This window comes from Poecilia reticulata, chromosome 2 (genome assembly GCF_904066995.2).
Source record: "Poecilia reticulata chromosome 2, P_reticulata-male-v2, whole genome shotgun sequence".
Classification (NCBI taxonomy): Eukaryota; Metazoa; Chordata; class Actinopteri; order Cyprinodontiformes; family Poeciliidae; genus Poecilia; species Poecilia reticulata.
This window is the reverse complement of record NC_088831.1, coordinates 23,721,724-23,737,389: the sequence shown is the minus strand read 5'-3', so window position 1 is coordinate 23,737,389 and position 15,666 is coordinate 23,721,724. Positions and strand designations below refer to the sequence as shown.

The 15,666-nt window shown below is 38.5% G+C and overlaps 2 protein-coding genes across 4 annotated transcripts; both read left to right on the top strand.

Moving 5' to 3' along the window:
* The first annotated feature begins 554 nt into the window (after positions 1-554).
* Positions 555-8,393, top strand: upf3a (UPF3A regulator of nonsense mediated mRNA decay). Of its 3 annotated transcripts, none has more exons than XM_081601061.1 (10): positions 555-763; positions 2,834-2,940; positions 3,029-3,135; positions 3,344-3,442; positions 3,610-3,720; positions 4,429-4,484; positions 4,565-4,723; positions 4,826-4,950; positions 5,646-5,946; positions 6,591-8,393. In XM_081601061.1, exons 1-10 carry the CDS (start codon positions 623-625, stop codon positions 6,777-6,779), a joined length of 1,395 nt encoding a protein of 464 aa, XP_081457187.1. In that variant the 5' UTR covers positions 555-622; the 3' UTR covers positions 6,780-8,393. The 3 variants fall into 3 exon arrangements, with proteins under 3 accessions (XP_081457187.1, XP_081457189.1, XP_081457183.1); XM_081601063.1 differs by having other exon boundaries at positions 5,643-5,934; XM_081601057.1 differs by having other exon boundaries at positions 5,643-5,946.
* Positions 8,394-8,499: 106 nt separating this feature from the next.
* p2ry8 (P2Y receptor family member 8) lies at positions 8,500-14,765 on the top strand. The gene is made up of 3 exons (XM_008433194.3): positions 8,500-9,479; positions 12,213-12,521; positions 12,809-14,765. Exons 2-3 carry the CDS (start codon positions 12,229-12,231, stop codon positions 13,503-13,505), a joined length of 990 nt encoding a protein of 329 aa, XP_008431416.2. The 5' UTR covers positions 8,500-9,479; positions 12,213-12,228; the 3' UTR covers positions 13,506-14,765.
* Positions 14,766-15,666: the final 901 nt, after the last annotated feature.

Sequence of the window (15,666 nt, the reverse complement as noted above, 5' to 3'; positions counted from 1 at the left end):
TACACCAACGATCAGATCTGTCAAGATCCGGAAACCTGTTCCACTGTTGTCCCCAACTTGAAGAGCTCGGTATCCTCACCTGAGGGACCCCGGCTGCGTTTCGATACCAGCAGTGGAAAGAACACATTACTTAATGGTGAGTTTATGGGTACTGTGAAAAATTAGAGGTAGAAAACTTGGCTTTTTTACTTTGGTGAAATGCGACCTTGTAAGAGGTTGTGACAGATGTGCATGTATTTTCAGTTCCCTTCCGAGATTCCTACAGGCGGGTAGGGAACCAGTCTGGAGAACTTGACTCCTGCAGCTCTACGTGTAGCTCTTCCTGTTCGATCCGAGAGCCAAACAGAATCACCACTCTCCAAGCAGCTGACACAGACTGACCTCAAACTGGATATAACTGGTGAACTTCTTGTTTTTATTAATAAATAAGAAATGGTATTCCTTCACATACAGTGTAAATAGAGAATTCAGAAAACGTTCCACACAACTAAATAACCAGAAAGAATTGTAAAAACCATTAAATAAAAGGCATTTTCTTACCACTCGCGATATTTGGCTTTTATAGTCTCGCGAGGACACGGTAACGCTTAACACCAAGCGAATTTAAGGGAGATGGGAAGAAATGAGGTCTGATAAGGACCAAATGACCGTGGGTAAGGAGAAAAGCATCTTTGAGATACAATTAAAAGACGTCCCAAGAGAGCAAGAAAACATTCCCGCCAACGCTAAGCCGAAAGAAGAGAAGAAGGAGGTTTTCACGAAGGTACGTAGCCGAGCTGTTGTTTACGAAGAGCAGACATGGAGACTCGAGGGGGAGGAAAGGATGTTTCAGCACCAAGGATAGCAACAGGATCAGAAGAGGGGAATTTTAGGAAGCAGTGGGAAAACTATGCAGACTCTTATTTATTTATTTATTTTCTTTTTGAATTGTTTCTGTGCTACAGTTATTGGACATGTTTCTGCTATGAAGCTAACATTAACAGGTGACAGTCGAACGAAGGAATCCTGTAAACGCTGCACAGCGTAATATCCTGTTATTCCTTAATAAAAATAAATAAACACTAAGTTTATTTATTTAGTTTTTGCTCCTCTATCTCAAGAAGTCGCAAACTACACCGTATTGTACCATACTGTCCAGAACCAGCCGAGGTATAAGCGAACTAAGCCACTGTTTAGTTTACCGGAACAGCAGGTTGAACCCAGGAGCTGTTGATGACTCACACAATATGTAAATCAAAATATGTTTTAATGTTGTTTGTAGTTAATGAACCACCTTTTAAAGAATCTAAGCTTTTTAAACAAACTGACATGTATTGATATATTGTAAAGCATTGTGAGTCCCTTCATTTGAGCTCCATTTGTGGTCATTGAACATAATGCTGTTGATGTTTATATATTGATACACAACAAATATTGTGTATCAACAGCGTGGCATTGATTTTACAATCATATGAGTGTTGAAAATTGGCATCAACATTAATTCTGATTAGTATTTGCTTTTTTCTTTGTGTGTTGAGTCTTTGTCATTCCATACGATTATTATTAGATTTGCAATATGTGTTAAAAATACACCAATGCTATCACTGGCTTGTGCACCCTTCTGCCAAAACAATACTTAATGTTGTTCTATCATATTTTTCAGGATGTTTTTGACCATTCTACTTTCCACAATCTCTCTAGATACAAAAAAGCTTAATTTATTTGAAGGCTTTTTACATGTTTACCAGGGGAGCCAATAAATAGCAGCTTTCCAAACAGCAGAGATGTAAATATCATCCAAATAATGATGGAGTTCAGTCATGTCCCTTCATATCAGTAACATGCAGGGGTGAAAGTAGTTTTAAATCCTTGGGGGTACTATGACAAAAAAAAAATTTATATATAGCTATATATAACTTCTTTGTGTGCTTTGGAGTTTCTGTGCTAATTATATATAATTATATAACTATAAACTCCTGCTCTGTTATTTTGGTAATGGAACCGAAACGCACAGAATTGCACAACACCTTGTTGAAACAATAATTACTGAGATTGTTCATTGGGTCATGTTTTGTTGATTTTTTGTTGTTGTTCTTTCATAAAGTTACGAACGTTTTAAGCAAGCCAGAGGAGGACGTGCTGGTCTCAGTGGCGCAAAAAGTGGGTATGGTCGCTCCTTCACCCTGACGTTCCTTACCTCGGGGTGGGGGGGGGGTACCGATCTATGTTTTCGCATCCACCTGAATAATGTGTAGTTGCGCCACTGGCTGGTCTCATCGTCCTGGCTGCATTCAGTTTGTCTCCTAATGCTGAGATCGACTCAAAACCTTCCGTGATCGACATGTTGCACCGCTGCTCTAGCAAAGCACAAACAGTTCAGAAACAATATGAAATGAGAAAAAAGGTATTCATTAACTGATTAAGTCGTGTTTTAGATTGTTCTTGAAAAACAAATCAGTCACAGCTGATTAGTGGTGAACTCACGGCTGCACAGTGAACCCATTCATTTTTTACAGCAGACAGCTGCTCCCCTCTCTTGCAGGTACTGCGTACCCCCACTAAATCTTTTAGGGGTTCTCAGTACCCTGCTGTACCCCCTTACTTTCACCCCTGGTAACATGGGGTTACTGACTTGTTATCAGATGAATTGATAACAACCTTGACGGTCATTCTTACACCAAAGAAGGCCACCAGGAAGACCTTTAAGGCACAGATCGTATCGTGACTGTGACGTACACTTTGAAGGTTTAAATTATGGAGGTCAAAACTCTAATCACTTTGATGTAAAATTCATTTCCTGCACTTTTCATTGAATAGGAAAAACACACGTATGACTTTTTTTTGTTTTCTTCAGGTGGTTATTCGAAGACTCCCTCCTAGCCTGTCAAAGGAGCAACTGGAAGAGCATCTCAGTCCTCTTCCATCTTATGACTACTTTGAGTTTTTCCCAGCAGATCAAAGGTACGACAAGGTTTTATAGCCCTGTGGTTTAATAGTCAACAGTATTTCATCCTCGTTTATTGACCGGTTTTTGTTTTTGCCTTTACAGTCTCTATCCCCACCTCTTCTCCCGAGCTTATATCAACTTTAAAAGCACAGAAGACATCCTGCTGTTCAGGGATCGATTTGATGGCTATGTCTTTATCGACAACAAGGGTATTTTAATTCTTTCTAAGCCCATTTTGTCTGTGTTGACAGCTTTAGCCTTCAATGTTGACTTGCGGCGTTCAGCTGTATGAAATACAAACAGAATCTCTGGAGATAAATGTTGACTTTTATGAAGGTGAATTAGACCATTTGTTGCCATTGTTGCCTTTTGACAGCTGGTCTATTTAATTTGACTCGTATTTCAATATTTACCCAGGTCAGGAATACCCTGCTGTGGTAGAGTTTGCGCCTTTCCAGAAGATTTCAAAAAAGAAGCTGAAGAAGAAAGATGCCAAAACCGGAAGCATTGAAGAAGGTTGGAAAATAGATCAATTTTCATTAAATGTACTAATCTTGTGTGGTTTACATTATTACTGCATGAATTTAGAACGAATTTAGCACAGACAAGTTTAGCGTATAAACTTTTTAAACTGTATTTCATGTCCCTTCTTTTTTTTTTTTTTTTCTTTGAATTTCACTCAGATCCAGAATACAAGCGATTTTTGGAAAACTACTCCTGTGATGAGGAGAAGTCCATGGCCAATCCTGAGACTCTTCTTGGGGAGATAGAAGCTAAGACCAAAGAGCTCATTGGTACAACATCACACCTTTTGGACATTTCATTTTTTTTTAATTTTGACTTTTTCTGGCCTTATTACCATTTGTAATATTACTACGACCTGGAAAAAAAATTCAATAGCAAGTAGACAGTATATAGAGAAATAAGTAAATCCAAAAGCACAATCCTATCACACTTACTTTTTTCAATAAAATCCATATCCCAAATACCAACAATAAGATGATATTAATATTATATGATAAATTACGTTTCACTATATTTACTTTATGTTTTTTATATTTGTTTGTTGCCTGGCAGGTGAAGCTTTGTTTTGTTTTTAAAGTTAAAATGTTGGGAAACTACGGAAGACAAACACTGATCTATATTTGCAGGACAGATTTTTATCTGCTCTTTTTTTCTGTTGGAATGAATTTGTGTTTTTTTAATTGAAAAGTCTTACTCCAAACATGTCAAAAGGTTTTACTACAGATATATATATATATTTTTTTTAATATCCATATCAATTTTATATGTGTGACTCTTGTTTCAAGTACCAATAACAAAGGCGTATAAGCTTATTTGGACAATGCACTCACCAGCTCTTCCTTATCTTCCATATTCAAAATACTAAAAGTTATCTCATGTCCAAAAATTACAAAATAATTATCGCATTTCTTAACTGAAAGCTAATGTTACTCAAAGAAATCAACTCGATTTTTGACTCTTCATCCGTTTGCTTTTAGCCAAACGAACAACGCCTCTCCTGGAGTACATCAAAAATAAGAAAATCGAAAAACAGGTGAGACAGAAGCACGGGTTGTAAAGACGAGAGCTAAAGCAAACAGAGAAATAATTTTCTGTGCATCACGCTTTCACCAGAGGATAAGGGAGGAGAAGAGAGAAGAGCGAAGAAGAAGGGAGCTTGAAAAGAAAAGGCAACGGGAGGAAGAGAAACGAAAGCGGCGAGAGGAGGAGAGACGCAAGCGGAAAGAGGCAGAGAAGCAGAAGAAACTGTCCGATAAAGACATCAAAATTAAGGTCGCTCTCATTTCTGACGAAAACACCTCTTACCAGCTTTTTGTCTTTCCATTTCAGCTAAATATCTCAGAGTAATGTGTTTTGTGTTATGTGCACTGATAGCTCCTAAAGAAGAGCGACAGAGACGACGACGTTGATTCAGACCGAATGAAGGAAAAAAGCGAGCCTTGCGATGCAGGTGTGGGCAAGTGGGAGAAAACTGGAGGACTAATGAAGTCAAAAGAAAAGTAAGAAACACTCAATCCATAAAATGACCAAGTAGTTTGCAAAAGTTTATTTTTATTCTTAATGAAAGCCAAAAGACAACCCAGCTTCATCCCTTTTACACGTTATAAAAGTTTTCAAAAAGTACTTACCCTGTAGTTGTATTTGTGTTAATGATATATTTGCATATCTGCCACCTCATTTGATCTTAGTGTGTCACTTCCTGTCCAACTAATTTAATCTTCTTTAAACCAACACAGCTGACAGTCAGCCAGAAATTAAAAACATGAAATGTCTTGCAGGGCAAGTATCAAAACATTGCATATAAAAAAAAGTCTTGCTAATATTTCAAGAAAGTGTTGATGTAACTTTCACGGAAATGTGAGAATTTCGAAAACAATCTTCTGATTACTAAAGTGGACATAACTCACTACTAGCTACTTTTTTGTTTTTTTACTTTATTTTTAGTATTTCAAAACAACTGTAAATACTTCAACAATGAAAGAAAAATTATAGTTATCAACCTTTAAATTGGGTACAGCTGTGAAGTTAATATCTTTATTAAATATCCATCAATTTTATGTTATTTGCGCGTACAAGCCTTCTATTGATTTTATTCTGGTATTTAATTAGCTTGAGCGATGACCCTGAATTCCTCCTTTGTGTTTACTGCTAGCTTTGCTGTAATTCCACATTTCAATATACATTTGACCAGCAGAGGTCAGGCTGAGAGCGACAAAGAGCAGCGAGATCAGCACGGCCGCAGGCAGAGAGATAAGGATCACCGCGGCAAGGACGAGGAGAGGAAACGGCAACGCCACCACTACGAATTCGACAAGTTCATGCGGCGGAAAGACGAGACCAAATGGGGGAAGGGCTACTGCCAGGACCGAGCCAAGAAAGAGGGCCATCATCACGGCTACTCTTACTGTAATGACGGGGCAGACAAAATGGGAAAGGAGGACAGGGAGGACCTGAGCAACAGAAAGGAGCGCCTCCGAAACAAGGTGAGCGAGAAGGTGAGCATGAGATGGAACAGGAAGATGCGTTCCAGATGTCTCTCGTGATGCTGAACGCCTGCGAGGAAATCGCAGTGGAACACAAATGATTGTCTTTTGGTTTTGGTTTTCTGATTCACTAAATCTGAAAAACATGTTCTTCAGAAAGTGCTGTGGTATTTTTGGGAAGAGGGTGAGAATTAATGGCAAAATGTGTAGAGTTGCAAAAGATGTAGGTGGAAGTTTACCTTCTAGGGCAGTGATCTTGAACACACTGAGAGGGATACCTATGAGCTAGAAGTCATTATCTAGATCTAAATCTGAATATCTGGGGAACGATTAAAAAGTCTACTTTTTTTTACTTTACAAAAGTAACACAACACAACAAACTGTGAGAAAGTTCACAGTTTGTTGTGTGAACTTTTTGTGTGACATTTCTCACAATGTCACTTTTGGAAGACATTGTGAGAAAGTTTAGTTACTTTCTTTACTCACTGAGGAGCGAAAACGTATTTTAATCTTCAGATCACAAGTGAGACAAAATGTGTAAGAGTTCAAGATGCACAAGTAGTTTTTGCATTACACACTAAATGTGCATCTGTGAACACTGACTTGGCCTGGCTTTGTTTTTATTTGACATTGCTCTCTCTCTCCCCGTCCTGCAGGACCGTCCTGCCATGCAGCTCTATCAGCCCGGCGCGCGCAACAGGAAGCGCATGAGTTCGGCTAATAAAGGCTATGACTGCCTCCCTATCGGTCATTCCCCCGAATGCAGGACGGAGCATTGTTATGAGGTTGTTGCCATGACAGCGGGAATGGAGAGGGGGTTTGAGAAAAGCAAAGATGAGCAGTGAATACTCTAGGTCTCAAGAGGAAAGTAATGGGGCATAAAAATCAGTTTTAAAGGGAAGCTGCTGTCATTGGTTGACTGATTTCTTTCTTCCTGTTTGTAGGTCGGTAATAAAATTGTATCTGTGGAACTTTCTTCCTGCTATCTAGCTTTCAGGCCCGTCAACTTTTAAGGTACTTTGCTCTCGCTCTTTGTGGTACAGAAGCATCTCAGTTAAGACATCCTGGAAAAATTTACTTTCAAGACCGATGACCTTGCCTTCTGCATGAGAACTTCTTTCCAACATCTAGCATATTTTGTCATTTGTGTTGTTTTTAGTTACCTTATATATTTCTATTAATATAAAAAATATTGTTGGTAAAACTGACAGACAACAGATCTTTTAAAAAGTAAGGTAAGAAATGTCCTTTACTATATGTACAGGCAACCAGCAGACTAAAAATTGATTATTAAATGCAATTTCAATGCCACGATTTATTTTTATTTAATTTTTTGTCATTAATGTTTTGTACATAATCAACTACAGCGCCACAAGAAAGTATCCTTTTAAGCTTTTCCATATTTTATTGCATTAGATCCGTCTTAAAACTGATCTGAGTGTAGTTTTATCTCATATAGCTTTTCTATAAAAATGTTAGAACAGATTTTCCGACAATTTTGTAAGTAAGAAAAGAAAACAAATACAGTAAGTGCATAAGTACTCACTACATCGGATCACAACTGATGAGCGGCAGCAGCATTTGATGAATTGTGTGACTGAACGTGATTGAACACATTTCTCCACACGAGGTTCTACAGTTGACAGAGCAGAGCAAAAACAAAGCAGTGAAGTCAAATGAGTTTTCTGTAAGACCCCCAAAGACTGGATTCTATTAAATCACTAAAACTGGCACGCATCACCACTGTCATTTTTTGGTAATGCATCAACGTAAGCCTTATCCAGGACCTTTCATAGACCCGATACTCTGAACCTCAGACAAAGGTTAAAAAAATAAAATAAAGTCTACCAGCAAAACAATGACACAAAGCACAGTCAAAATACAAAGGAAGGAGCTTCAGGGGCAAACTGTGAATGTTCTCGAGTGACCCAGACAGAACCTGGACTCTGAAAATGACTGGCGACCAACACTACCCATCCGACCTGGCTGAGCGCATTAGAAACAGGTGCTTACGTATTTATTATGTTAAAATGTATTTTTTTATAAATATGCAAAGTGTCTGAAAAAAACTGTTGTCACTGTGTTGCAATGGACTATATTGAGTAGGTTGAAAAGGGGAACTAAACTCATATTGGTTTTAAAATGAAGCTGCAATCAAATGTGGAACAGGCAAGCTGTTGTAAATACTTTCTGGTGGCACTGCAGTAGATGAAAATAACAGCTTTGCATGTTATGAATAATTACTAATAACATTTCAAACATTTTGGATTGATTAGTGACATGATTTTATTTTATTTTTGTAATATTTTATTGCCGTCAACAAAATATATAAAAAAAAAAAAGAAAAGCCTTCCGTTATGTGAATAGACGGTATGTGAATGATTTTGTTTTTCTGCTTTCAGGTTTTTGTTTGTGTTGAACTGTGAGAAAAAAAAATAAATGTCTGCAGTTAAGACGCATTTAGCTTGGATTCGGTTATTTTGGTTGTTTTTGGGTGAGGCTGTTTTAGCTCCAAAACTGCTTCATCTGCACATGAAATGAGTCACTTACAGTCAGAGCTGTCGAGGACAGACCTGCCCTTCTCACTCTGACTGAACCAGAAGGCTGATATGGTGTGTATAGCAGGTGTGCTGCCATACACACGTCTTCCTTTGAAATCATTCTGCGTTACAACAAATTATTATTATTATCATTATTATTATTCTTTGTGTTATCTTCTGTCCTGCTCAGAGAGATAAACATGAACTATGCCTGAGAAACTTTCCCCCAGATAAAGCAGAACTATGACAATCAACAGGAAACCAGCCGCATCAGAGCACACGTTGCATGAACTCGTGAGCGAGCCCGAACTATCACATTCTGCCTTCACTTTACAGCAGACTTTCTCTCCACACACTTATATTTGTTTGTACATTGTGTTTGGGTGTGTACTTGAAAGCTTAGAAGGTAAATAACTGCACTGCTGTAATCTACATTCTTTGCATGTGCTTACTATTGTTGAACCGGTGTGAGCTCACACTCTTTTTATTTTAGTTAAGCAGCTGCTCATAACAGAAAGTGATATTGTCACACATGGCATGTTGGGATTTCCCTAACAATGCGTATTTGTGTTTTTTTGTTTTTGTTTTGTTTCCATTGTGGTTCATCATAAGTTCTTTATTAGTATCCACTGTGTTGTACTTTTTGTATGATGTGCTCTGAAAAGTTACAAGTTAGTTAGGAGTGGAAAATATTAACATGATGGGAGAGAAATAATGCAAGATGAATGATGGAATGTGAGTGTTTTCCATATCGAGATCTGTTGTGTAGGAAGCCTTCGATACGACTGTGCCCTGAGCTTCGATTTCAGGAGTGAATCAAACATGTGGCCGTTACTACAGTTGGTAGGATGACGGTTGTCACATGGTGCATTTCCTCTCAGTGGCACTCTATCAAGTTTAGACCCAATTTCCTTACCAGCCTTCCTCAGTCAAAAGTATCTGTCCCTCCATCTACAACTGCCACACACGTGCCCACCTGCCTGGTTTGCCTCGCTGCTCACAAAGGTATGTTTTCAACTATGAATTTCAACAGTTTCGAACTTTTTGTTACTCACAGTTCAGTGTTAATGTCAATGTGCTCCTCGTGGCACCTTTTGTTTGCTTTTAATTCTTTGCTTTTATCATCCGTACATTGTGTTATTGTGTCGATGTGTGATGTAACAACACAGGGAGTCTAATTTGGACAACATATGGCGTTCTTGTTTGTACTGAGTTACTCGACATGAACAACAACAGCAGAGAAGTTAGCCTTTTTGTAATGTACACTGTTTTTAATAACATCTCCTCAACCGCGCACAATGGTGATAATAAGTAAACAGCCAAAGTGAGTTAGTTTGGATAGTATGAGGAAATCAAAGATGTTACTGCCGTGATGTTAGACACAACGCCGTGTTAAAGTATTGAGCCATTGCTCTTTTTTTTCTTTTTTCTTTTTTTTTTTTGCCAGATTTTGCTTTAGAGCATTATAGATAGATGTTTTCTGAATAGCTTTCAAAGCATTTTCATCAGGTTTTCACAGTTGTTTTTTTCTTTTTTAACTTATTTTTCATCTGTGTATTTTAAAGACTACAAGCCTGGTTCCTCGATTTAATACCAAGAACTGCCCAATAAGTAGAATTTATGAACCAATCCCTTTTGTACACCTGCCTAAAGCTGACACGCTCGGGACGGAGCTGGCGTCTAGGTCAGCACGAACTAATTTTGTATCAGTACCTATTAGATACATAATAGCAAATTAATAAATGTAAGATTTTGGATTAAAATAGGAAGTAATTACATATTACAATAATATGATGATAATTGAACTTTTTTAACTTAATTTTTTGACATTCCCTCATATCTCTTCAGTAATTTGCAGGAAATCAGAGATTTTGTCTAAATGGCAGCACAGCGTAAATATTATCGCTGTACGCAATAAAAAAATGTTACCAAAGTGTCTAATTATTGCAGGTTATTATAGTGAAATTGCCACAAACTGTCTTAACACAGCTGATATCTCTGTGGATGCGTTCAGGACGCTTATCAAAGATGCTAAATGAAGCACTTTGCTGCCATCTTGTGGTCAGAGTTTGAACAATACCAGTTTATGTTTTATTTATTCTTAAGTTGTATTTTAAAGGGGGGTTATTATGTAAAATCGACTTTTTTGAGCATTACTTCCTGATACAGTGTTATTCCCTCATCATAAACAGACTTGGAGTGTTGCTTTGACTCTTCTATGAATGTTTGAGAAATCCTTAATTCTCCCACGACAGCCATTCAGGGCGCCTAAACAATCTGCCTCGGAGCTTCTGCCTCACAGATCAGCTCCCTGCTCCTACAGACTAGCACCAGCAGCAATTAACCAACAACTGGCAGTACTGCACACTTGCTGAGCTTAATATATGAACTACTTCTCAGTGCAAGCGCTCTTAAGAATGTCGTTAAAAACTAGATGAAAAAACGTGATGACGTGCTGAAGGCGGTGTGAAAAAGAGCAGGAGCTTCTTAAAGAGACAGAGGCCCAAAATCAAATTCCTTTTAAGTTGTGTTTGAGATATACAGCATGTGTCTATGACAACTTAGGAAAACGTAGTTACTTGATTGTGCTATAAAATGGTAGTGTGACTCGAAAATACGTAATAATGTCCCTTTAATTATAGACGATGGGCCAGAAGTTATTGCACAAATCATTAGCTGTAGTTGAGTTTTAAAGCTCTCTTTAGCATTAGCAGCATAAATAAAATAGTGTACGTGTTCATGAAACTTGTATACTCAGTTGTGCCTGTTGTCTCTAATTTGCAGCAAACACTTTTATCTGTTAAATGAACTATGTTCAAATTAATAATCTGAGCTTGTTTTACAATCTGCTTGACAACAACAATGCACTCAATTTAGATTTTGCATTATTTCAAATAAAAGGAAACATGTCCATATGTTACAGTGCACTAAAACAAAGTGTCACTATGTTTCTCCAAATACCCGTAACACCTTATTGGATTACCTGCCCAAGGACCAGTGTTGCAAGACAATGAAATCTACTCAATCTAAGGCAGCGTAGACTGCAAGTGGTTAAAGGAACTAAGTGGAGAGCTGGTTACGATTATTAAGAAACAAAGATTACAAGGATGTGTCTCAGCTTTTTTGACAACCTGGAACCTACTCTACCACCAACACCATAGCCACCGCATAGGAGAGAAAGTGTTTGCGTACCATACCCATGCTGACGTCCTGACTTCAAACCACTCGCTGGGACTGACAAGATATGAGTTTCTCCTCTCAGTTTAAGACATGTCAGAGCCAGATTTAATTTTAAAATCCACATTTTAAAACTTTGCAATTGTACAAAAGGTGCCCAGAGTTTGCATACGTTACCACAAATCATGCATGCACTTTTCCTGTGTGAAAACTCCACCCGTTTGCATATGCTTTCTTCTTGCACACAAACAACCCTGGTTGATGGAACCTGAATCTCATTTTCACACCTTAGCTTCAAAAAAAAAAAATGCATTGCGTGCATCACATCAGAGAAGCTGTCTGTTTTTTTTCCTCCCCCCTTCCCCCCGCTTTGTGGTTTCTAGTATGTCATGTTTCTTTTTTTTTCTGCCTTTTCATTCTGATTTTACAAAAGTAACAAGATGTTCATGAAAAGATTTGCTTGTCATCGCTATATTTCCTGTTGTTTTCTTGTAGAAAAATGAATATGACTACCAGGGACTAAAAAAAACCCCAACTCTCATGTTGATTTCTGACACACAGGTAATTCCATCCCATCATGACGGGGAATTCCAGCAAGTTGCACCTTGACAACGCCACCCTGTCACTGTTTCGGGATGTGAACACAAGCACTGTCGTATCTGTTATATACATGCTTGTCACTGTCATCAACTGGGTGGGAAATGGCATGTCAATGTGGCTCCTGCTGTTTCGTACCTCCCCAAAAACGCCCTCCATCATATTCATGATTAATCTAACGCTCACCGACTTGGCTCTTGGCTCCGCCCTCCCCTTTCAGATCGACTACCAGCTCCAAGGATACAACTGGAGATTGGGGTCCAATATGTGCAGGTATTAATGCTTCCAGAAGAACTTTCTATTTCTTTTCCACTGAAACAAATGGTTACACTTAATCACTACAATAAAATAGCTGTTTTAAAAATGAATATTTGTTCAGATAAAATTAGTAGGTTAGTCATTTGACTTCTCAAGCTACTTCTAATGTTTCACCATCTGAACTCTGAAAGTAACTTTCTTTTAATTGTTGCCAGAAATGTCACACCTTTTCCCTGATTTTCTTAAACCTGTAGTCAAACACAGTCTTTTGCTTTTCTTTTTTTTTCCCATTCCCCTTGCAGCTTCATGACCCTGGTTTTCTACGGCAACATGTATTGTTCTATCCTGACGATGATGGCCATCGGCATCGACCGCTACCTGGGCATCGTGAGGCCCATGAGGTTCCGGAAGAACAAGAAGAGAAAGTCTGTTGCTGTCATCAGCTGCCTTCTGATGTGGGGTTTGGTCCTGGGTGTCTTGTACCCTCTCATGACCACCGACCTGACCTTCAAGGTCCCGGAGCTCCAGATCACCACATGCTTTGACGTGCTGAAACTAAACATGCTGCCGTCTGTGGGGGCCTGGGCGGCTTTCCTGTTCAGCATGGTGTTTCTTCTCTTCCTTTTTCCTTTCTGTGTCACAATGTTCTGCTACGTTAGTGTCATACACAAGCTGTCCAGTGACTCCAAGACTGTCCAGAAAGGGAGAGCCACACGTCTGGCTGTTGTCGTTCTGCTGGTCTTTGTGCTCTGCTTTGCTCCCAACAACATCCTCCTATTGGCTCACAGTGTCCTTAGACTCTTCTACGGCAAGTCTTTGTACATGGCCTACAAGCTTTCTCTCTGTTTTAGCTGTCTGAATAGCTGTTTGGATCCTTTCATATATTACTTTGCGTCAAAAGATTTCAGGGAGAAGCTGAGAGAGGTAATGAATCTGCAGAGCCTGAGTAGTGCAGACTCTATAAGGATGGAGAACAAAGAGACGTTGTACTCTGGATAAGCAGATTTATACGGTGAAGAAACATATTCAGGTGCCTTTGCGATGCCGTAACTACCCTAAAAATGCAAAAACTAAAGAAAGACTTGCGAAAGAAAGCAAGTGACTAAAGGAAAGGAAGGGTTTGGGGATCTTGCAACATATGTTCTTGGTTCGTATTGCAAAATCTTCTTACATCTATCTCTTCCTTTAACAATAGCTTTAAAAGGTTTAAGCTGTTGGACAGTGACTAAAATGTTATTGGTCCAATCATAGTTTGTGTGTTTTCTCCAATTTATATGTAATCAAGTGGTTGGGAAATCGCGGAGTGCCACAAGTATTTATGTTGGGCTCGGAGTCATTTAGCTTATTCACCAATCATCAGATCTTCCGTAGGTGTTAGAAATCGTAACCCGATATCTGCAGACGTTGTCATACACAAAGAACAACAACGATGAATGAGTGACTGTTAGGATTGTTGCACAAAAAGGGCAGTTTCTCAGCTTACAGTGACAGAATGTATTTGACAAAAATTTTATGAAAGACCTATCCAAATATTGGTATAATACTTGTATAAATTGGGCTGAACAAGTATGGATGTCAAAAAGTGTTTTACGAAGTTGTATGATAGTACAATGAAATATAATGTAACAAGCATAAAGGTCAGAAATGAGTCATCTGTGTCCATTGATCCTCGCCCTGCTTACTGTAACCAAGCAACTTCAAACCCCATAACATCACTGTGTGATCAAGCCTTCATAAAACTAATTATTTTCACTGTTTTATGATTGTACTTTTTTAAAAACACACTCTGTACTCAGACGGTTGGCTTGTTTTTAAATTTGTTCAAAAATATAATGGAGTCATTACTGGAGGTTTTTGAACAACGTTCAGACAGTGAGATCCTCAACGTTTGCTGAGAGTGTAGGATCTTGTTATTGAATACATACTAACTAAAATAAGATTTTGAACATTTTACATTACATGAACCGACAGAATTTGCTGCTGTTTAAATGAAAGGGTGATAAACATCAACCGACAGCATGTGCTGATATTTAACATCTCTTCATGGCTGTTATTTTTGTAAAAAAAAATATGTAGCATCCAGAACTGTGAACTGTTGTAAAAAAAATGTACATATTATGTTAGCCTAACATCCCCAAATAAGTTTTATCTTAATGTTGTTGTTTTTTATCTGTTTATAAAAATGTCAGTGTTCTGTGGTGTATAAATGTGTGAAATTGACAATATTGTCCTTTTGTTTTATTAAAGTATATGAAATGATTTCCTCTCTGTTTTCAGGATTGTTTTTGTAGAAAGTGATTTCTCTCTTTTTTGTTGTTAATATAATCTTCGTCATTATTAATATTACTTTTTCTGTTGGTAAACAGTAGAGTGGATGTGTATTAACAGTCAGACTAGAGATGTGCTGAGGAGTTAAAAATAAGCAAATAGAGGTATTTGACAAGGTTTAGGTGCTCAAATATTGTGCCAGACAAGTAAAAAGAAATTGTATAATGCAGCACCAACGCCATATTTAAATACTTTGAGTGAAGAGACCATTGAAGTAAAAAACAGCTAGTTGTCTTGAGGTTTTAATTCAATTTCCAGGTGTAAATTGGGTACCACCCAATATTCTGAATCAATTTTCATAATTTTATGCTGTTTTAAAATTTTTCTTTTAAAAGAAAATGCGAGAGACTATTGTTTTTTGACTTGTCTAGTGCATTCAACGCTATCGGTCCAGGTCTATGAGATGAGAGCTGATGCCGATGCAGGTGGCTCTCCCTCTTGTGCCCCAGATTGTGGACTGCCTGACTGGCAAACCACAGTTCATGCACCTGCAGCGCTGTGTGTCAGACAGTGTTGTTAGCAACACGGGGGGCTCCACAAAGGACTTTCTTTGCCCCCTCTTCCGATTCACCCTTTATAGCATGAGCTTCAGCTATTTCGCTGATGCCTGCCATTTACGGAAGTTCTTAGATGACACAACTGCGGTTGGTTGTATTAGTGAGGGTGATGATGAGGTTGAGTGGATGGTTGCTGTGGGCAACTATGTCACACGAGAACCACCCGCAGCTCAATGTGACAAAGACCAAGGAACTGGTGGTGGATCTGAGTAGGAGGACTGGGATGTCGGTGATCCCTGTTTTCATCCAGGGCGTCAGTGTGGACATTGTGGAGG

What these genes read in the sequence shown, in the direction of transcription:
- p2ry8 (XM_008433194.3), top strand. Translation starts at nt 12,229, where the DNA reads ATGACGGGGAATTCCAGCAAGTTGCACCTTGACAACGCCACCCTGTCA. An exon ending in TTGGGGTCCAATATGTGCAG is followed by an intron (nt 12,522 to 12,808) that starts GTATTAATGCTT and finishes TTCCCCTTGCAG; the next exon opens with CTTCATGACCCTGGTTTTCT.
- upf3a (XM_081601057.1), top strand. Translation starts at nt 623, where the DNA reads ATGAGGTCTGATAAGGACCAAATGACCGTGGGTAAGGAGAAAAGCATC. An exon ending in AGAAGGAGGTTTTCACGAAG is followed by an intron (nt 764 to 2,833) that starts GTACGTAGCCGA and finishes TGTTTTCTTCAG; the next exon opens with GTGGTTATTCGAAGACTCCC. An exon ending in CTAATGAAGTCAAAAGAAAA is followed by an intron (nt 4,951 to 5,642) that starts GTAAGAAACACT and finishes ACATTTGACCAG; the next exon opens with CAGAGGTCAGGCTGAGAGCG.